Genomic DNA, 16,008 nt, shown 5'->3' with positions numbered 1-16,008 from the left:
TTCTGTCTTGAATTCTGTGAACACTGCACTGAAAATCACAGCTTCAGTATGACACATTATTCCTGAACAGTTTAAACTATAGCAAATGCCAGTCCTTGCTTTTCATTTAGTCTTGACCCTTTTTGACTCTTCAGTCTTGAGTCTTTCTAAAAGTACAAGAAAGAAACACACTGTTACAATATGGGCTCCCATTATTTAAGCTTGAGAGCCATTCAGTTGAAGCAAAGACACAAGAGAAACTAAATAATAATCAGAGCCAATGCTTATCTTTTCTATATAGGTCATCTTGGAGGAGGAACCTTGCTTGGCTGGTAAAGTTGGGTAATAAAGGCTGACATAAGTTTCATAAGATCTCAGAGAGAAACAATGCTGCCAAAATAACCTTCTATTTCACTTCAATCCCCAAGAGTATAATTTCCCTTTAGAAGGAAATTAGGATAAAGAATTTCATTCAACCACCACAGCAAGAACCTTCCATGTTCAGCTGTCAGTTCGTATGAGTAGGTTGTCAAAGCAGTCTCAGATAACAAGTATGGATGCTCTGAGAAAGCAGCCGCTTGCTTAGACAAGCTCAAACCCATTCACCAACTTGATGCAAGTTTCAACTGCTGTTGCTAATTCCTCCGCTGCTCCAACATAGGCTTGTGGGGTAAGCTTCAAAAGATTAGCTTTTGTTTCCTCAGGCAGCTCCAGCCCTTCGATGAAAACTCTTAGACTCTCCTGAGTGACTGCTCTTCCCCTAGTTAGTTCCTTCAGCTTCTCATATGGTTCCGGAACTGCGTACCTTCTCATTACCTGAAATGCCAAATGGATAGGTACTGAACAGTGAGAATGATATGTTACTATAACTACATAATAAAGATCTTTACTGATGCGAATTTCAGGTTGGCCTATCTACATGGCTCAACTCTATGTCAATATACTTGAATCTTGATCACTAAACGTGTGTGCCACATGTAAAGGAGAGGAGACAAGTTTCAAACCAAGGTTGTGCCATATGTCAACATACAAGAACGGACAGATCAGACATAGTAAGCGACTCAAATCATTAAAAGCATTGACAGACTACAGTTTTTTACATTTTTCCAAATAATCTCATTGGTCCATCCCACTAAAGGATGAGAAATAAAAGTGTCAGGCTTGGCTAAAAATGACAGTATGTGATCACTTACCGTCTGGATTGGTTCTGCAAGCACCTCCCATGATTGTTCCAAATCTTCATTTAAAGAAGCTTCATTCACCTGCAAACTCATGGTTCGAATGCTTTTCAGAAACAGAAGCCAAAGAATAGAACTTCAACAATAGAAGGCTTTCGTTATGCAGGCTACAGTAGAGATATTGAAGATAGATGCAAGCTCAAGCAATTATGATGTCTGAAATTTAGCTTTGCTCATTTAGCAAGGGGAAGGGCTTTGTGACTACAAAAAATAGCAACATGACCTATATTCTCTTCACGCTTTGACCAAGTAAATGTTTGATGTGCAAAATGGAAAATTGACAATTTCAGAAACACTCTACGTTAAAAAAGAACAAGGTAAAAATTTGAAATGTTTCAGCTGAAGCTTTGAAGGACTCTACCAATTTCACAGCAGTCTTGCTTATAGTAAATGTCCTTTACCTATTGATAGCTCTCAAAATAAAGGCACATCAAGTCTACTACAGGAACTTGATTACCTGAAGCTTTCCAATTCCCTGCAAAGCGCTTTTGTAAGCAAGGAGAGAGTAGCTTAGTCCAACTCCCATGTTCCTCAAGACTGTTGAATCAGTCAAGTCTCTCTGGCATTGCATGCAGAGATTGGTCATCACCCCTGTAACTATCACCTCCCGGATTCCCTCACCCTTCAAATCGTCCTCCAGTTCCGTCTTCTGGAAGGCGCTGTAGGTGCACTTCTCCAACACGCGGTCCCCGGTCGACCTTTTGAGCTCTGACATCAGTTCCGACGCCGCGGTCCCGTCGAGGGTCATGTCGTCATTCCACCACTCAGCCAGCATCCCATAGTCCTCGGTGGATTTATGGATATGCCGGGTGAAGATGATGGGGATGTTGGATTCTCGGCAGAGCTGGATCGTTTTGTTGATTGAAGCCACGATCGGCTTCGCCATGGAAGAAAAGTAGTTCTGCATGTCGATGACCAGAAGGACGCATCTTTCGGGATCTGGGTTCTTTCTTCTGACGTCGAATTTTGCATAGGAAGAAGAGGTTGCCGCCATCGATGAGCAGAAGGAAGCCGCAGTTCTCAGTGGAGGGAAGAAGAGACACGGAGTCCAACACAGTCGAAGAAGACAGACACCTGAACGTAACTATAATTACTTTCATGGAGAATCCGATCTGACCCGGTTTTAGGTTTCATCCCACAAACGAGGGATGCAGCAGGAAAATAAAACTTGTCGGGTTTACGATCAAGAATGAGTTTTTGCAAATTCAAGGTAAATTCAAGATGTAAAAGAAAAAAAGAAAAAAGTAGTCTGTGCAATCGAACAATTAAGGATCAAATCGAAGAATTTTTATTGAATAAAAAGATTTAGACAATTGGACGAATGTACATCAAAGAAAAAGGGAATGAAACGCATACATCATTGGTTAAATTCCAGTATGGGGACCGTATGCACAGCTGCTAGAACTGAAAAAGGGGTATAAAAGCAAGGGAGTGTTAGAGTTGGAAACATTAAGTAGAAGTAAACTCCCCACAAGTTGCTTGAGGAACTGCTTCAGTAAAAAGGTCACCACAATTTTTTTGAAAAAGCTTCTTCAGATCTTTTGGCAGCTGGTAACTAGGGTTCCCAACTCATCCTCCCAGACAAGCATCTTGACGACTAACTCAAGCAAGAGAATCATTGCAGGAGCTTGCTTCACAAGAACAAATCCATGGTTTATCTGCTCAACCCAAAGATTAAGGGAGAATCAAACTGGTGTCAGGATGCCTCCACTGCAAAATCTCCATGATCCATCATCTTGTTTTTTTAGAAGGTACCAAGTTTTGTAAGTGCTGCATATTAGCAAATGGGAAATATTTAGATTCAGAAGGATATCATGGCAAGACTGATGACTGCATTAACTTTCACTAACCTGTAATAATTTGGATTTTTCGTCCGAGATTCATCTACGAGCTCTGCAGCCTCCTCCAGCAGTGCCTCAATTTCTGCCTTCTCCCCACTTTTCCCATAAGATATAACCTCGGCCCGAACAATGGACAAACTCAGTAATACAAATTTCCAGTAACATGATCTTGATCTTGCTGATTCTGCCAGAACTTGCCACTGTATTTACCAGAAAGAACAATAGTAAGTCCAAGAACGAAACTGAACAAATGATGCTACTATATCTCCAAAAATCATATAACAATAGCTGAGAAAAATGCACCTGAGTCAACATGGACTCACTAAGAATTTCACAAAGACTTTGAACTTGATGGTCAGACCCCAATGCATCAGCTTTGATTTCTTGCCATTGCCTAACAAGTGTTTCAGCTTCTTCAAGTTGCATATGTCTCTTGTTTAGCACATTACTGAAAGAGAAAAGATCATCATCAGGCCATGTATTTTGCATCATTCCTTCATCTTTTGGGTTCTTCTTATTGAACATTAAAAGGAGCTTCCCCAGCTTCTTTCCTATGTTCTTCCTACAAATTTGGGTAGGATCATTGTAACAACCAGGATCTACAAAAGCTGAAGTTACAGAACTTGTGCTCAACTGAGAGGTTTTTGGAGAAGAATAAGATGAATTTAATGTTTGCCCAAACTTCATGTTGAGCAATTTAACTGTAGCATAAAACAAGCACCCAACAACTGTCAGTAAAGCAATCCTTCTTGTGATACCAGCTTCATCCCAGCACCTTTCCCATAATTTATTTCGATCTGATCCAAGGTTTCGCTTCAGCTGAACTGGTGGACCAGGCGTGCTGCCACTACCCTTGTTCACTGTGAATTGGTTCTGCAAATTAGCAGGAGCCAGTTGTCTCACTGCAGTTCCCATGTTTCTTGTAGAATTTACATTAAGAGAAGGCTCCCCAGAAGCTCTGTGATTTACACTAGGGAAGATCTGTGCAGCTCCTTTACTTAGCTTGCTGACACTGAGAGTCCTCTTCTCTCCCCTGAAAAAGTCAATCTACAGAATGCAGTTTAGGACTTCATATAATTTGCAGCAAGGGTTCTTGACTAGTTATTCAAGCAGCCATCAAATCACTTACCAAAGATGGAGAGAGATCTCGTGTATCTGGAAATGTAAGGAGCACTTCATCCTTCAGCCATATTTCCTGGTCAAATTTCAGCAGGTCATCTGGCATGAGAAGACTTCATTTTAAAGGAAGTCATTAAAAACGAAAGTGGGATCCTAGGCTTCAGGACTTGATTCTCCCTTTCTTATCATATAATTATTAGTCTAATAAAATCCAAGCTCAAAAATAAAAAGAAAAAAGGCTGCAAAGCAGTTAGGATGCGTATGGGATAGGTTTTGCAAGGTGCTCCAGAAATGAGATTAACAACTAGTCTCTTACTTTGTGGTATATAATGACCAATTGTATGAGGTCAACTCAGCTAATGCCTAAGTTGGCCAGTTAATTGGTGACAACTCAAATAAAGAGAAAATACAGACAACATGACCTGAACAGCGACCTTGAGTCTAATGACGACTACAAGGCAACCCCCCGGGCTTGTAGAAAGAGAACATCTTTCCAAATTTGAACTCAAAAGTTCTTGCAATTATTGTTTAAGTGAGAAGTGTTGTAATAAAAGTGGAATCCTCTAAGAGAAGTACTGCATTGTCTAACTTACAGATAATAAGAAAAACAACACAATCAGAACCCATCTCATATTTGCTTGGTCCACACAGCATCCTCTCACTTAATAAAAACAAACACGTAAGGCCATCCATATGCACAACTGCCAAGCATGATAAATTTGATTGGATGATGTATTACCATCACAAGCTTTCTTTTTTCCCTTAATCAAGCTCCATGGTGCATAAACAATTCTTTGCAGACATATTTTAATAGTAGAGACAAAATAACAGATAAAGAGGCAGATAAACTGAAACATGAAAGTTACAGATCCAAAATACCAATGACTTGTTGACTTTTTCATTTGAAGAAGAAGACTCTAAATTCCGTGAGACTGCAGTCCCATTAACTTCATGCTGCGGAAGACTTTCAGCCACTGCAGCTTCCCCAGCCTAACAGCCCAGGGGTTAGTGTTTTTCATAGAATTCATTGCAAAGCAAAAGAAACTTATCGGACAAGCATATACCTGCCCAAGAAGGAAAGAGCAAAACGCTTGCTCAAACTTCAAATTTACAACTTCAGATGGTACCAAGCAATCACAAATGTTTTTTGCTTTACTGATCTGTGAATCATATAAAGACCTGGAATTACATTTTCACATAGTTGGCTTACCAACTAAAACTTTGACAGCTGGTAAGAATATGTACCAGATCTTTTCGTCTACTTGAAAATCCAACAGCAACATGTGCTAGCATAGCAGTGTAGAAACATTTGAAGTCAATTACAATCCTCTGGTTCTGTGACACAAGTGATTTTTTATTCTTGTGAGTAACGACTAAATTATCCCAAGGTAGAAGATCCACAATTTCAGCAGCATTTAACTTGCTCAACGCTTGGCTCAAGAAGCATGGCCAATCCTGAACTTTACAGCAAGTTTCAACTTCAAGCCCTTGCCTGACCAATTCACGCAATGCAGCAATTGCACCTTGTCTCCGGTCAGAATTTTCAGGTGTATGAGACATTCTTAGCCGCTCCAATGTGCAGGCAGGTGCAAGTTCTTCCAAGGATGTCTGTATCTATAAAGCATACACAAGAGGGGGGAACACAAGCTTTGTTAAAGTGAAAAAAGATGCAAAACCATTTATTTAATATGAGATTCCTATTGAAAAGAATAAGTTGTTGATGGTGAAATCCTAAGACAAAGGAAGCTTGCCTGCGACAACAATGGCATGTTTTGTAGAGAAGCTTGGCCTGTGAGTAGATATTGAGCACGGGCAAGGGCTTCAAATCCTTGCGCTACCGCATTTTTCTCAAAACCCATTTTTGCAATTGAGCACTGCAAAAGCACTGAGCATAAGAAGGTGGAAAATGGAGAATGGACAACTAGAGAAGCAAAATTTTGCTTTCTATGATTTACCTCTGACAACGCCATAGACAGAAGCAAATCATGGACATATGGTTTAGCACCTGAATGTTGGAGAGCTGCACTGCCTATTTCTAGCACCATCTTCTCTCTTCCAACCTGCATCATCACCAATCTTCTTATCAGCAATTTTAAAACTGAAGAGCTTTAGGCTTAAAATAAGCATTAAGCAAAAGGAACATTATCCCTGGTAGAAAAAGGAAATTAACGCCTTTCCTAGTCTAGCCAAAGCGAAAAATAAATAAGAAATTCATTTAAGAAGCTAGGCCATTCTGTAAAACAGATGATGCAGACGACTCAGTCGGTTGCCAGTAAAACTGATGCAATTAAAAATGAGGCAGTTAAAACTCTCTCTTTTTTCAAATTTAAGAGCTCTCGCCAGTATCAGACAAACTTTACCTCCTGCAAGACACAGAGAGCAGCAGGAAGCCAAGCCCATGGAATGCGTAGAGAAGATTTGGGTGGAATTTTCTCTCTTACATTACCAGCAAACTCTGGTTCAAACAAGAGTTTATCCCTCACATCCATCAAAAGATCCTGCCAATCAATACCGATAAGGAAAAACGGTGAAAATAAACTTGAATATTTCTTTACAAAGAGCTAGTAAAACAGAAGAGTGGAAGCTCTTGTCCCACCTGGCGAGATACCACAGCATCCATTGTGTAGCCTTCATCGATCTCTGCATGTTTTAGATCCATCATGGACTTAACAATCTCATCCTTCTCTGCCTTTTCAGGCACGCCTAGAATCTATAAAAGTACGCGAGATGGAAATTCCTGAATAGCTATGTCCAGAAAATAGTTCAATATAAAGAATAAGAGTATGCGACATGGTTAGTTCACTGAAAATATCGCCTCCAGCTGCCATATAACTAGAAATCACCACATAAACTAACGAACAACAAAATAACACCAGAACAGAGACTCCAGAGTAAAACAGCAACCTGATAGCAAGTAACAGGTATTTCCACGCCAGTCCGTATCTGCTGCCCATGGTCGACGCTCTGCGATTGCGTCAAATCAAACCTCCCTCGTCCAGCAACCTTCCGCCTATCTCCTCGTCCAGCAACCTTCCGCCTATCTCCCAACCGCAACCGTACGGGAGAAAACCCCCCAAAAAACTTCGCATTGCCCTTCAATCCACCAAATCGAACAGACACCACACGAGAAACGCAATTCCCCGCCTCGGCGAAACAACTCCGGTACCGGAAAGTAGAAAAACTCAGCGCTGAATGCGCCAAAGCCATCCTCGCTACGCTAAAATTCTGAAAGCAGGAGCGGAACCTTCATGCTCACATCCAGCGAACGACGGAAGCTGACAGCATCATCACATCAACGAAATGATCGGATCGAAGGCACTAGGGGGTGCAGGAAGGAGGTCTGCTTTCTAGCTGGTTTGGCTTTCTCTGAGTGGACGAAATGTCCAAGTCATGGGTCAGTGTTGGCTTCGCCGGAAACGGTTAACCGCTTCGACAGACCCGGAGTGGCTGAGGGGTCTAGACAATATCGTGAGGATCTCCCTGGTTTTCCCACTTGGCATCAGGACTGAGCCAAAGTTATGCAAACCTTTTGGCAGGTTACCCCGAGTTCAAAACTGGACTCAGCGTAGTGGGGAGGGGTCATTTCAACGAGTCCTTCCATTAAAATTCAAATCGACCCACTGAGTCATGGTTGAATATTAATATCTGTAAAAAAAATCTATAAAAAATATCTATGCTCGTATTATTTTGTCTTAAAATAAAAAAATATTATTTTTTTGAATATGACATTTAAATAAATATTTATGATTTTGTTTATATTTAAATATCTTAATTACACATAAAACTAAAAAAATAGAGACTCGGCCAGTCAACTCACCAACGCAGGTGGACTCAAACCCGGCCTTTACCCCTGAAGCCCGTCTGAACGGTCTGTGGTCGTTGTTGGCGGGAAAGCGTGTTCGCCACAAGGAAATCAAGTCAGGCTGGACATGGACGAATTGGACATTCCGAGCTTCCGACCAGGTGCCTGGAGTACGGGATTGCGGGGCCCGATGCTCTCTTTTTCTCAATCCCCGCGCTGCGCGGTGGTTGGTGACCCCTCGTTTATTGCAGAGTATAATAATGATGCGAAAGCACAGCCCCTTTTCGAGCTCCCTTTCCTTCCATTCGAGGCTGAGTGAGCGAAGATGGAACTTGAGCGTCCCTGATGACAGAGGGCTTTGCCTTTCTCAATGGAGTTGGATTCATGGGTTCTGGAACAGGCAAGAGAAGAGTTAGAGATATTAGAAGTTCAATACCCTGATCGATTCGATTACCTGAAGTTGGAGCTCAAGGCTTTCATCTCACAACCCGGAAATCCTTCGCAGTTTTCTCCTTTTCTGGTTCCAACCGGGGAAGAAGAAGAAGAAGAAGAAACGGTCTCAAGAGTGTCTACTTTCGCAAGCACGCAAGGTACGAGTTCTCTCTATCTGGGTAAATGGTAACAATGTTTTCGCTGCTTTATATATCTCTAATCCACAGCATTGATCTTCGTTTTTTGTTTTTATTTTTTATTTTTTTCTCATTGCAGAGTCGTCGAACAGAAAGAGAAGACGCACTGTGGTTAGGGGATCAGTTGCCGTGAATAGTAAAAAGTCCAAGAATGGGCCTTCAGTCTGTTACAAAGACACAGTGGACATCGCCATAGAGAAAGCGGAGGCATGTCTGCGGAAGATTCGTGAAATAAAACAGAGCTTTCTGTAACCAAACTCATTTTACTCTCAGTAAAGGACTGATACTACATACAATCTGTGCGATTGTTGGACATCTTTCTGCTTATTTATATTACATATTTCAGAGTAGACCTTGACGACAGCGGATCGGATGAGCCTATAAAAGCAGCTTCCTGGAAGAGCGGCACCATCGTTCGTAACACCTTTGGAGGTTGGGCCAGTCGGAGGAGGAAATGGTAAAGTCCTGGAGCCAATTGAAGAGAATGATTTCTTGGTCTGTCGGGGGTAAGGCTAAGATGAGGTCTTCCAGCACCCGCTCCATATCCGTTTTCTCCGAACCCGTGAGAAAGGGGTAGGTATACCCATTGCTAGCGAAGCAGAACAGCGGCAGCCAGAGCGCGAGCAGGCGGAATTTCAGTTGCTTTTGTGTTTCAAATTCTCCTCGAACCAACTCTCTCATTAGAATTGCTGTCAACAAATGAAATTTTGATGAAAAGAGATTTCTTTAGAATCTGTCAAGAACAGGGTTCTGGGTTGCCCGCCTTCACCAAAATAAAAATGGTTCGATTTTGTGCTTGAATCCATTTGGATTATTAGTGGGATGATAACATTTTTGATTACCCATCCGGGGTTTTCCTTTTCTGGGTTCATTAATGGAGAGATGGTCCGAGGATTTACAGGTTTTGTTTTTATTTTCCTGACTGTAGATACTACAGAGACCTTCTGCCACTGAATAGATAAACGACGCTAACTCTTGGACAGGTTCTTGCACCGGTAGCTAACGGCTACACAAAAGCTCAAAAACGTCGGCTACGTTTCTCGTGAATCTTCTCTGTTTTATTCTAGCATGCATTCGGATCGGAGCGCGCTAAAGAACAATCGCGCTCTGGAATCTGTTATTTGCGTCGAAGACAATCAAGTTGTTTGGATCTTACCGGAAATCTTGACGATGGCACCCTGAACTCTTGCATTGGCCGTAAGTGCCAGCGAAGCCAGCCCCGACGCGAAGCTCCACTGAACCACCGCTTCATCCACGGCGCCGCACCCTCTCATCTTATTTGTCAGCCAAAGCAGCTCCTGCGCGTGCTTCTCCGCCACGGGTGTCTCTCCGCCGCTCTCCGCCGGTCCCAACCCCGCCACTTGCTGCTGCAACTGCCACTCCGTCTTGGGCGATGGGAAGAGGTTGGTCAAGCAGAAGAAGCAGACTGTCCGCAGGTACGACACCAGCTGGGAGCCGAGCGGGAGCGCGTGGAGTACGCGGCCAGGCAAGGTCACCGGTTGGTAGTCTTCGTGGGAATGGGTTGTTTGCAGAGAGCGGTGGAGGAGCGCGGAGGTGCGGGCGAAGGCGGCCGACAGCGCCTGACGGTTTATTTCGCGGATGGTCTCGCAACCAGAGAGAGCGTTATCGTTCACGATTCGGTCCGCCATGGCGATGGCGAATTGGTATTTGCGGGAGCTGGCTGGAATTTCACTCAGAAGTGCGAAAATCTGCAAGAAATTTTCTCCTATCTCCAGTCAACACGCGTACGGATAGATTAAAAATGAAGACGAAAATCATGAAATGCCGTTAATCCTCACATGAGAGAGAGCCCTGCCGATGGCCTTACTGGACGCGGCATCAGACCCAGCACCCGTCCTCAGTCCATCGTGCAGCACGAGCTGCAATGAAGACGAAGATGAAGAAAACTGCGTGGGGCCGTCGAGGAGCGCAGCGGGGGAAGGAACGATGGAGCAAGGGAAGACTGGGAAGCGATCCATAAAAAACTTGAGCACCCACAAGGTGAACCACGTAGTTAGCATCATCATGTACCGAACTTGATTAATCGGCTTCCATTTCCTTCCTTCCCGCGAAGCAGTACTGACTGCAGCCAGTGTTTTCGCAGCCGTGTTCACAGTGGTCATGAATATAGAGTTCAGGAGCGGAAACGGCCTCTGCATTTGGCCTTGCTCCAGAGCTAACCTCATGGCTGCCATGGCCGAGTGTAGTACAAGTTACAGGGGAAAGGTAAACTCACTGACGGGTACGTATGTACAGATTTGCTGAAATCAGACGCACCAGTTGTCATTTCTAGCTAACGTGTCACCATGGTTTTTTCTTGTATGGATTCAATTCTTAATTTCCTCTAGAAAAAAGGAAAAAGGGGAAGAATGAAGTGGCCTTTGCAGTTGGGGCTGGGGTTCATGCAGGCTTACTCTTGTCCCTGTGATGTCTTCTTCCTGGATGTCGTTGCTTTAGCCGGCTTTGGGTTACTGGCCGAAACGGCAGTTACCGTTTCCGCATCCAGAAACGCTTTCCCACGAACCTCCCGGTGAAGAACGCCTCCGCTCTTTTCTTCATTGGAATTCCCATTTTAAGCAAAAACGGCTTCCGATCGTCCAAGACATTTTTGAATACTTCAAGAAATACAGGTTGCAGAAAGCCGTCAATGGCACACCAGAAATAAACAGCCGCAGTCATTAAAGGCCCTTTTAAACTACTTCAACGACTGTTTTAGATTAACAGCACGAGATTAAGCGTCAACAGAAATGTTTAACGAGTCTCAGAGATATGGCAACGCTTCACTGTAGGTTTGCTGGGGGACTGAAAGCTAAGGCAATCTCCTTCGGGGGAGAGAGAGAGAGAGAAGCAATGGAAGTAGAGTGCTGAAATTTTTATTTCGGCGGGAAAATGGACGGAGTTGCAGAGGAACTAAAATATTTAGGATTTTTATATGTCTCAAATAATAAATGTTAAAAAATTAAACCCTGAAAATTTACGTGTTATTATTGGCTACCGATAATTATTTTTTATGTGTCTTAAATAATAAATTTTAAAAAATAAAAAATAATTACAGTGCTTTGAAAGCATTGCTGTAGGTGGATCGAGTTAAAAAAGTCCATCCATCGTTTGAGGCCCAAAACCGGTCCGCAAAGGTACATTCTTGGCCGGGTTCATGGGGCGGGAATGGAGCAGGATCTCCACTTACCTCCCGCCATTTCTGTGTGCCTCTCCAGCTCTTTGAAGCTGCAGCTCCTTGTCACAGCTGAATCTGCTTTTCTGTTTCCCCAAACGATGGTTCAACCCTATTCAAAGACACGAGAGCGAACTGAAAAGCCCCCAGAAAATGATGAGAATAAGGAGCGGAAAAGGCTGAAGCAGTTCGCCTTCTCAAAAAATTTGCTTTCTCAGAGCCCTACGAAAAGTTCAACCCATCCAAGCTCGTACGCAAACGCCACGGGGTTGATGTTATCAAGAAAGGGCAGAGGAAGAATAAATTTCTTTTCTCCTTTCCAGTTCTCTTGGCTCCGATCTCCGGCGGGAAGATAGACGATCGTCTACCCGAAGAACAAGTATTTGACTTTGCAGTTCGGCAGAACATCGAAGTCTGTGATGTGCGAGGATATATTTGAGAGCATGGTTTGTATTTATCAATTTACTTCTGTACGTGTCGTTCTGGTCGAGCGTCTAGCAATTTTGGTGAAAAAATCTGCAGTGGACTGAAATGAGTAGATATATATTGGATATAGTAACGCTTTGATCATTTACTATGCCATTTATTGGAAGAACCTTTCCTGCTGTTAAGACTTTGGAACTCCCCCTACGGAATTTTGAGCTGCTGATCCCAAACCAGCTAAAGGAGGGCTCATTAGGTAGGTTGACAGCTTGAATAAAACTTTGATCACATCTGCTTAGATGAACCAAGGAGTGTACCCAAAGTAAAATAGTTAGAAAGGGACCGTGAAATTGGTGTCAACATTTGTTTTGTCAGAAGAACATTGTTGCTGTTATCCTTTTGATCCTCTGCCAGTTAGTATTAAGTTGCTGATCTCATCCGAGCTAGAGGAAGCTTGGTCAGCTCCTTGCTAGGTGCAACCTTCCTCAGCAGGCATTGAGATTATAACATTCTTGAAATATTGTATCTTTGATGGAAACTAGATGCTGTACATGGTCTATGTAGTTCAATCATACTCTAGCAGACTGAAGTGTTTGAAATTCTTGATCAATAGATGCTACTGGAAGGAAAGAAACGGCAGGAGAGAACTCCATTAATGACATACATAGGAGTAATCAAAATTAGAATTTGCAAGAGACATTCGGGCGGCTTAATAATCCTATTCCATTCAAGTTATATATTCTGAATGTTGCCTAGCATCTGATTGAGATCTGATCGGAATATAGAGTCAGAACCATTGGAGACGGCAGAATTAAACCAATTTTGGGAGCCTGTCCTTCCCCCGTGCAGAGACTTAAAATATAGAAAATTGCAGTTCTCCCATGCATCCACCTCCTCTTTTCAGTTTAGACCTCGGGAAAAGAAAAGTTCGAATATTGAAACTTCTTGCATGTACAAACAGAAGGAAATCTACCAATGATCCCTGCACGAACATCTGCCTTTGACGAAGTGATGAAACCTATTCCGATCCCTGACAATGATTTCTCGCTCATAAACCTCAGATATCATCTTTGTCCAATGGTGACAATCTACGCACACACGCAGGTTCTTAACAATTCTAACAGGCGCAGGTGGGTTGGACTGAATCAGACCATATGCAATAGCCAGCTTCTCACTATGAACAGAAAGTGCATGTTCTTTCTCCTCTTCCTCAATGTCGAATAAAGCCTCTTTGGTATCAGGTAAATACCCAAATGCATTCTTCAGCCGAGTAGTGATCTCTGACAGCTTGCTGTAGATGTTATTGGACGCTGGGTGGGATCTGTCCCCTGCAACAAACTGGTGGACAATTCCCTTTAATTCTATCATACTTAAGCCTGGTACTTTAGCAACACCTTTGCACTTCATCAAGCTTCTTACCCGCCTAACCTCATCCCATCGCTTTGCAGTCGCATATATGTTAGAAAGGAGCACATAGCTGTCAAAGAAAAGAAAAGAAAAAATTAAAGAGAAAATTTGTACATATCTAGAGCAATATGCATACACTTGAGCAAAATGAAATAATTGTACAAATCTGGGAGAAGTATTTTCATGAGCAGACAGCAGAAGGACGTGAGCATGATTAACCAGGCTTAATTTCTATATCCACAGTAGTTTAAGGGGAAGATAGTGTAGCTTGGGGTTCTCATTTCAAACTTGCTTGACCCTAGGTGCACAGGAAAGCCTGACCTAGTGAATCTCTACCAGCTTGGAATCTTGCTTGGATTCGTCCTACAACAGCTATTCCATAAGGCCTAATTTGATGAATTGGATCTTTTGAAACAGACCAATTGGCAGTGCAAACTCACTTTGTAAGTGGGCAACCTTAGACATCTCAAACTATTCTTCAATACTCTGAACATAACGAGCAATTGCAGTTCATATTCATGGTTCAAGTTTGCAGCAACAGAAGACAATGTAAAGTATCCAGAAATTACCGGCCACTATGCTGAGGTTGAAGCTTAAGAAGTCGGCTTCCTACAAGCTCCCCCACTTTAATATTGTTATGAATCCGACAACCACCAAGCAAAGCACCCCAGGCACTAGCATTAGGCTCAACTGGCATAGTCTGTATCAGCAATAAAGCCTCTTCCACCAGCCCAGCGCGTGCTAGAAGATCAATGATACATCCATAATGTTCAACTTTGGGGATAATCCTGTAAGTCTCACTCATGCAATTTAACAATCGATAACCTTCATCCACCCTACCCGCATGGCTACATGCACTAAGCACTGCAACAAACGTGATGTCATCTGGCTTGACACCAGTCTCTAGCATTTCATCGAAAAGCTGAAGGGCTTTCTCTGCATGTCCATGCATGGCCATGCCGGCTATGATGGTGTTCCATGCAAGCACATCTTTATATTTAATGTTGTAGAACACTTGAGTCGCTTGTGAAAGGCTCCCACACTTGGCATACATGTCCACAAGTGAAGTTGCTAGAATGGTATTAAGTGCAATCTTGTGGTTGTGGATGTACTCATGCATCTGTACCCCTCGGTCCAGAGCACCTAGATGAGCGCAAGCTGACAATAAGTTGACAATTGTTGCATCAGTTGGTTTTACTCTAGCTTCTTGCATCTCTTTAAAGAGAGCTAACACATTATGTGATTGCCCACTTTGTGCATAGCAAGCTAACATTGCATTCCAAGATATAACATCTCTACATGGCATTTGTTGAAAGATCTTGAGTGCACCTTCAACATTGCCACATTTTGCATAAGCTGATAACATAGAATTCCAAGAAACCAGAGTCTTCACTGGCATTTCACTAAACAACTTCGTTGCTCCCTCCAAATTGCTCATGGTTGTATACCCATTTATCATTGTATTCCAAGAAATCACATCTTTGTGTTCCATCCTATCGAATATAGCTTGCGCTTTCTCCAGTTCTCCACCTTTCACATATCCATCAATCATGGAGTTCCATGAGACCACATCTCTCGTAGAACACTTATCAAAAAGCTTATGAGCAGTTTCCAAATCATTCATGTTAGAATACATATGGATCAATGAACTATGAATATAAGGATCAAACTCCAGATCCAATGTAATAAGATGGGCATGGACTAAAATACCACATTTTATGGCTGAAGACTCAGTACAAGCTTTAATTACAAATGGAAAGGTGTATTTGTTGGGCCGGTAGCCTTCTTGCAACATTTTATAGTAGAAAAAGATGGCTTCCTGTGGGTTTTTGGTGTTGCATAGGCCTCTGATGATTGAATTCCAAGAAAAGATAGTTGGGTTTTCAAGCTGATCAAAAAGGGCTTTAGCATACTCTATACAACCATTGGGGGAGACTGCACAGAATGCGGTGGCTCTCACTGTAGCGTAGCTCCTTGAAAAGGATGATTCTTGTTTAATAATCTGAGAATGTATCTGTTTGAGCTCTCTCATGCTCTTGCATGACTCTAATAGTACATCAATCGCGGCTTTGGGTGAGTTTCTTACTGCGTTCAGACTACCAGTCATAGATATAGCCCTCTTCTTTAGTTTTCATGGAGATAATCAATGCTTCCTCCAGCTAATAAGAGCGTCGAGACATGGAATCCCTTGATCATTTGAATCTAAGCATCACGTTTATGCACCAGCATATGCCCGCCTAATAAGTTGACGACCCTTTTCGGTATAATCCTTATTCAGTATCTACCCAGCTGTGTCGCTCACTTAAACAGACATCAAATTTCTCTGATTCCCCAAATTGCAAATTCTCTCCGGTTAGATCTTATTCCAACTCCCATGCCGGTCAGTTTGAACATTTGG

The 16,008-nt window shown here is 42.6% G+C and overlaps 5 protein-coding genes across 7 annotated transcripts; 1 reads left to right on the top strand and 4 right to left on the bottom strand.

The window, feature by feature from the left end:
- Nucleotides 1–216: 216 nt before the first annotated feature.
- Nucleotides 217–2,283, bottom strand: LOC137939563 (uncharacterized). Its single transcript, XM_068784843.1, has 3 exons — nt 1,675–2,283; nt 1,173–1,241; nt 217–795 (listed from the first exon to the last, which is right to left on the bottom strand). The coding sequence occupies exons 1-3, from the start codon at nt 2,209–2,211 to the stop codon at nt 562–564; spliced, it is 840 nt and encodes a 279-aa protein (XP_068640944.1). The 5' UTR covers nt 2,212–2,283; the 3' UTR covers nt 217–561.
- Nucleotides 2,284–2,489: 206 nt separating this feature from the next.
- Nucleotides 2,490–7,613, bottom strand: LOC137938722 (plastid division protein CDP1, chloroplastic-like). Of its 3 annotated transcripts, none has more exons than XM_068783735.1 (12): nt 7,082–7,613; nt 6,774–6,887; nt 6,538–6,675; nt 6,133–6,237; nt 5,929–6,051; nt 5,423–5,791; nt 5,242–5,337; nt 5,057–5,167; nt 4,188–4,253; nt 3,362–4,105; nt 3,068–3,258; nt 2,490–2,987 (listed from the first exon to the last, which is right to left on the bottom strand). In XM_068783735.1, the coding sequence occupies exons 1-12, from the start codon at nt 7,382–7,384 to the stop codon at nt 2,903–2,905; spliced, it is 2,445 nt and encodes an 814-aa protein (XP_068639836.1). In that variant the 5' UTR covers nt 7,385–7,613; the 3' UTR covers nt 2,490–2,902. The 3 variants fall into 3 exon arrangements, 2 of the variants coding, with proteins under 2 accessions (XP_068639836.1, XP_068639837.1); XM_068783736.1 differs by having other exon boundaries at nt 6,774–6,914; nt 7,082–7,127; XR_011109903.1 differs by having other exon boundaries at nt 2,901–2,987; nt 3,382–4,105.
- Nucleotides 7,614–8,341: 728 nt separating this feature from the next.
- On the top strand, nt 8,342–9,069 carry LOC137939357 (uncharacterized). Its single transcript, XM_068784633.1, has 3 exons — nt 8,342–8,569; nt 8,688–8,856; nt 8,955–9,069. The coding sequence occupies exons 1-3, from the start codon at nt 8,350–8,352 to the stop codon at nt 9,067–9,069; spliced, it is 504 nt and encodes a 167-aa protein (XP_068640734.1). The 5' UTR covers nt 8,342–8,349.
- Nucleotides 9,070–9,744: 675 nt separating this feature from the next.
- On the bottom strand, nt 9,745–10,257 carry LOC137939355 (uncharacterized). The gene has a single exon (XM_068784631.1). The coding sequence runs from the start codon at nt 10,255–10,257 to the stop codon at nt 9,745–9,747; it is 513 nt and encodes a 170-aa protein (XP_068640732.1).
- A 2,571-nt stretch (nt 10,258–12,828) lies between these two features.
- On the bottom strand, nt 12,829–15,672 carry LOC137938749 (pentatricopeptide repeat-containing protein At1g08070, chloroplastic-like). The gene is made up of 2 exons (XM_068783773.1): nt 14,180–15,672; nt 12,829–13,680 (listed from the first exon to the last, which is right to left on the bottom strand). The coding sequence occupies exons 1-2, from the start codon at nt 15,640–15,642 to the stop codon at nt 13,173–13,175; spliced, it is 1,971 nt and encodes a 656-aa protein (XP_068639874.1). The 5' UTR covers nt 15,643–15,672; the 3' UTR covers nt 12,829–13,172.
- Between the last annotated feature and the right edge of the window lie 336 nt (nt 15,673–16,008).

This window comes from Aristolochia californica, unplaced genomic scaffold, assembly GCF_029961685.1.
Source record: "Aristolochia californica isolate CCGP_79_NKW_82.1479 unplaced genomic scaffold, dmAriCali1.0.hap1 SCAF_8, whole genome shotgun sequence".
Classification (NCBI taxonomy): Eukaryota; Viridiplantae; Streptophyta; class Magnoliopsida; order Piperales; family Aristolochiaceae; genus Aristolochia; species Aristolochia californica.
Note: the sequence above shows the minus strand (reverse complement) of the source record. Positions and strands in the feature narration are given on the sequence as shown.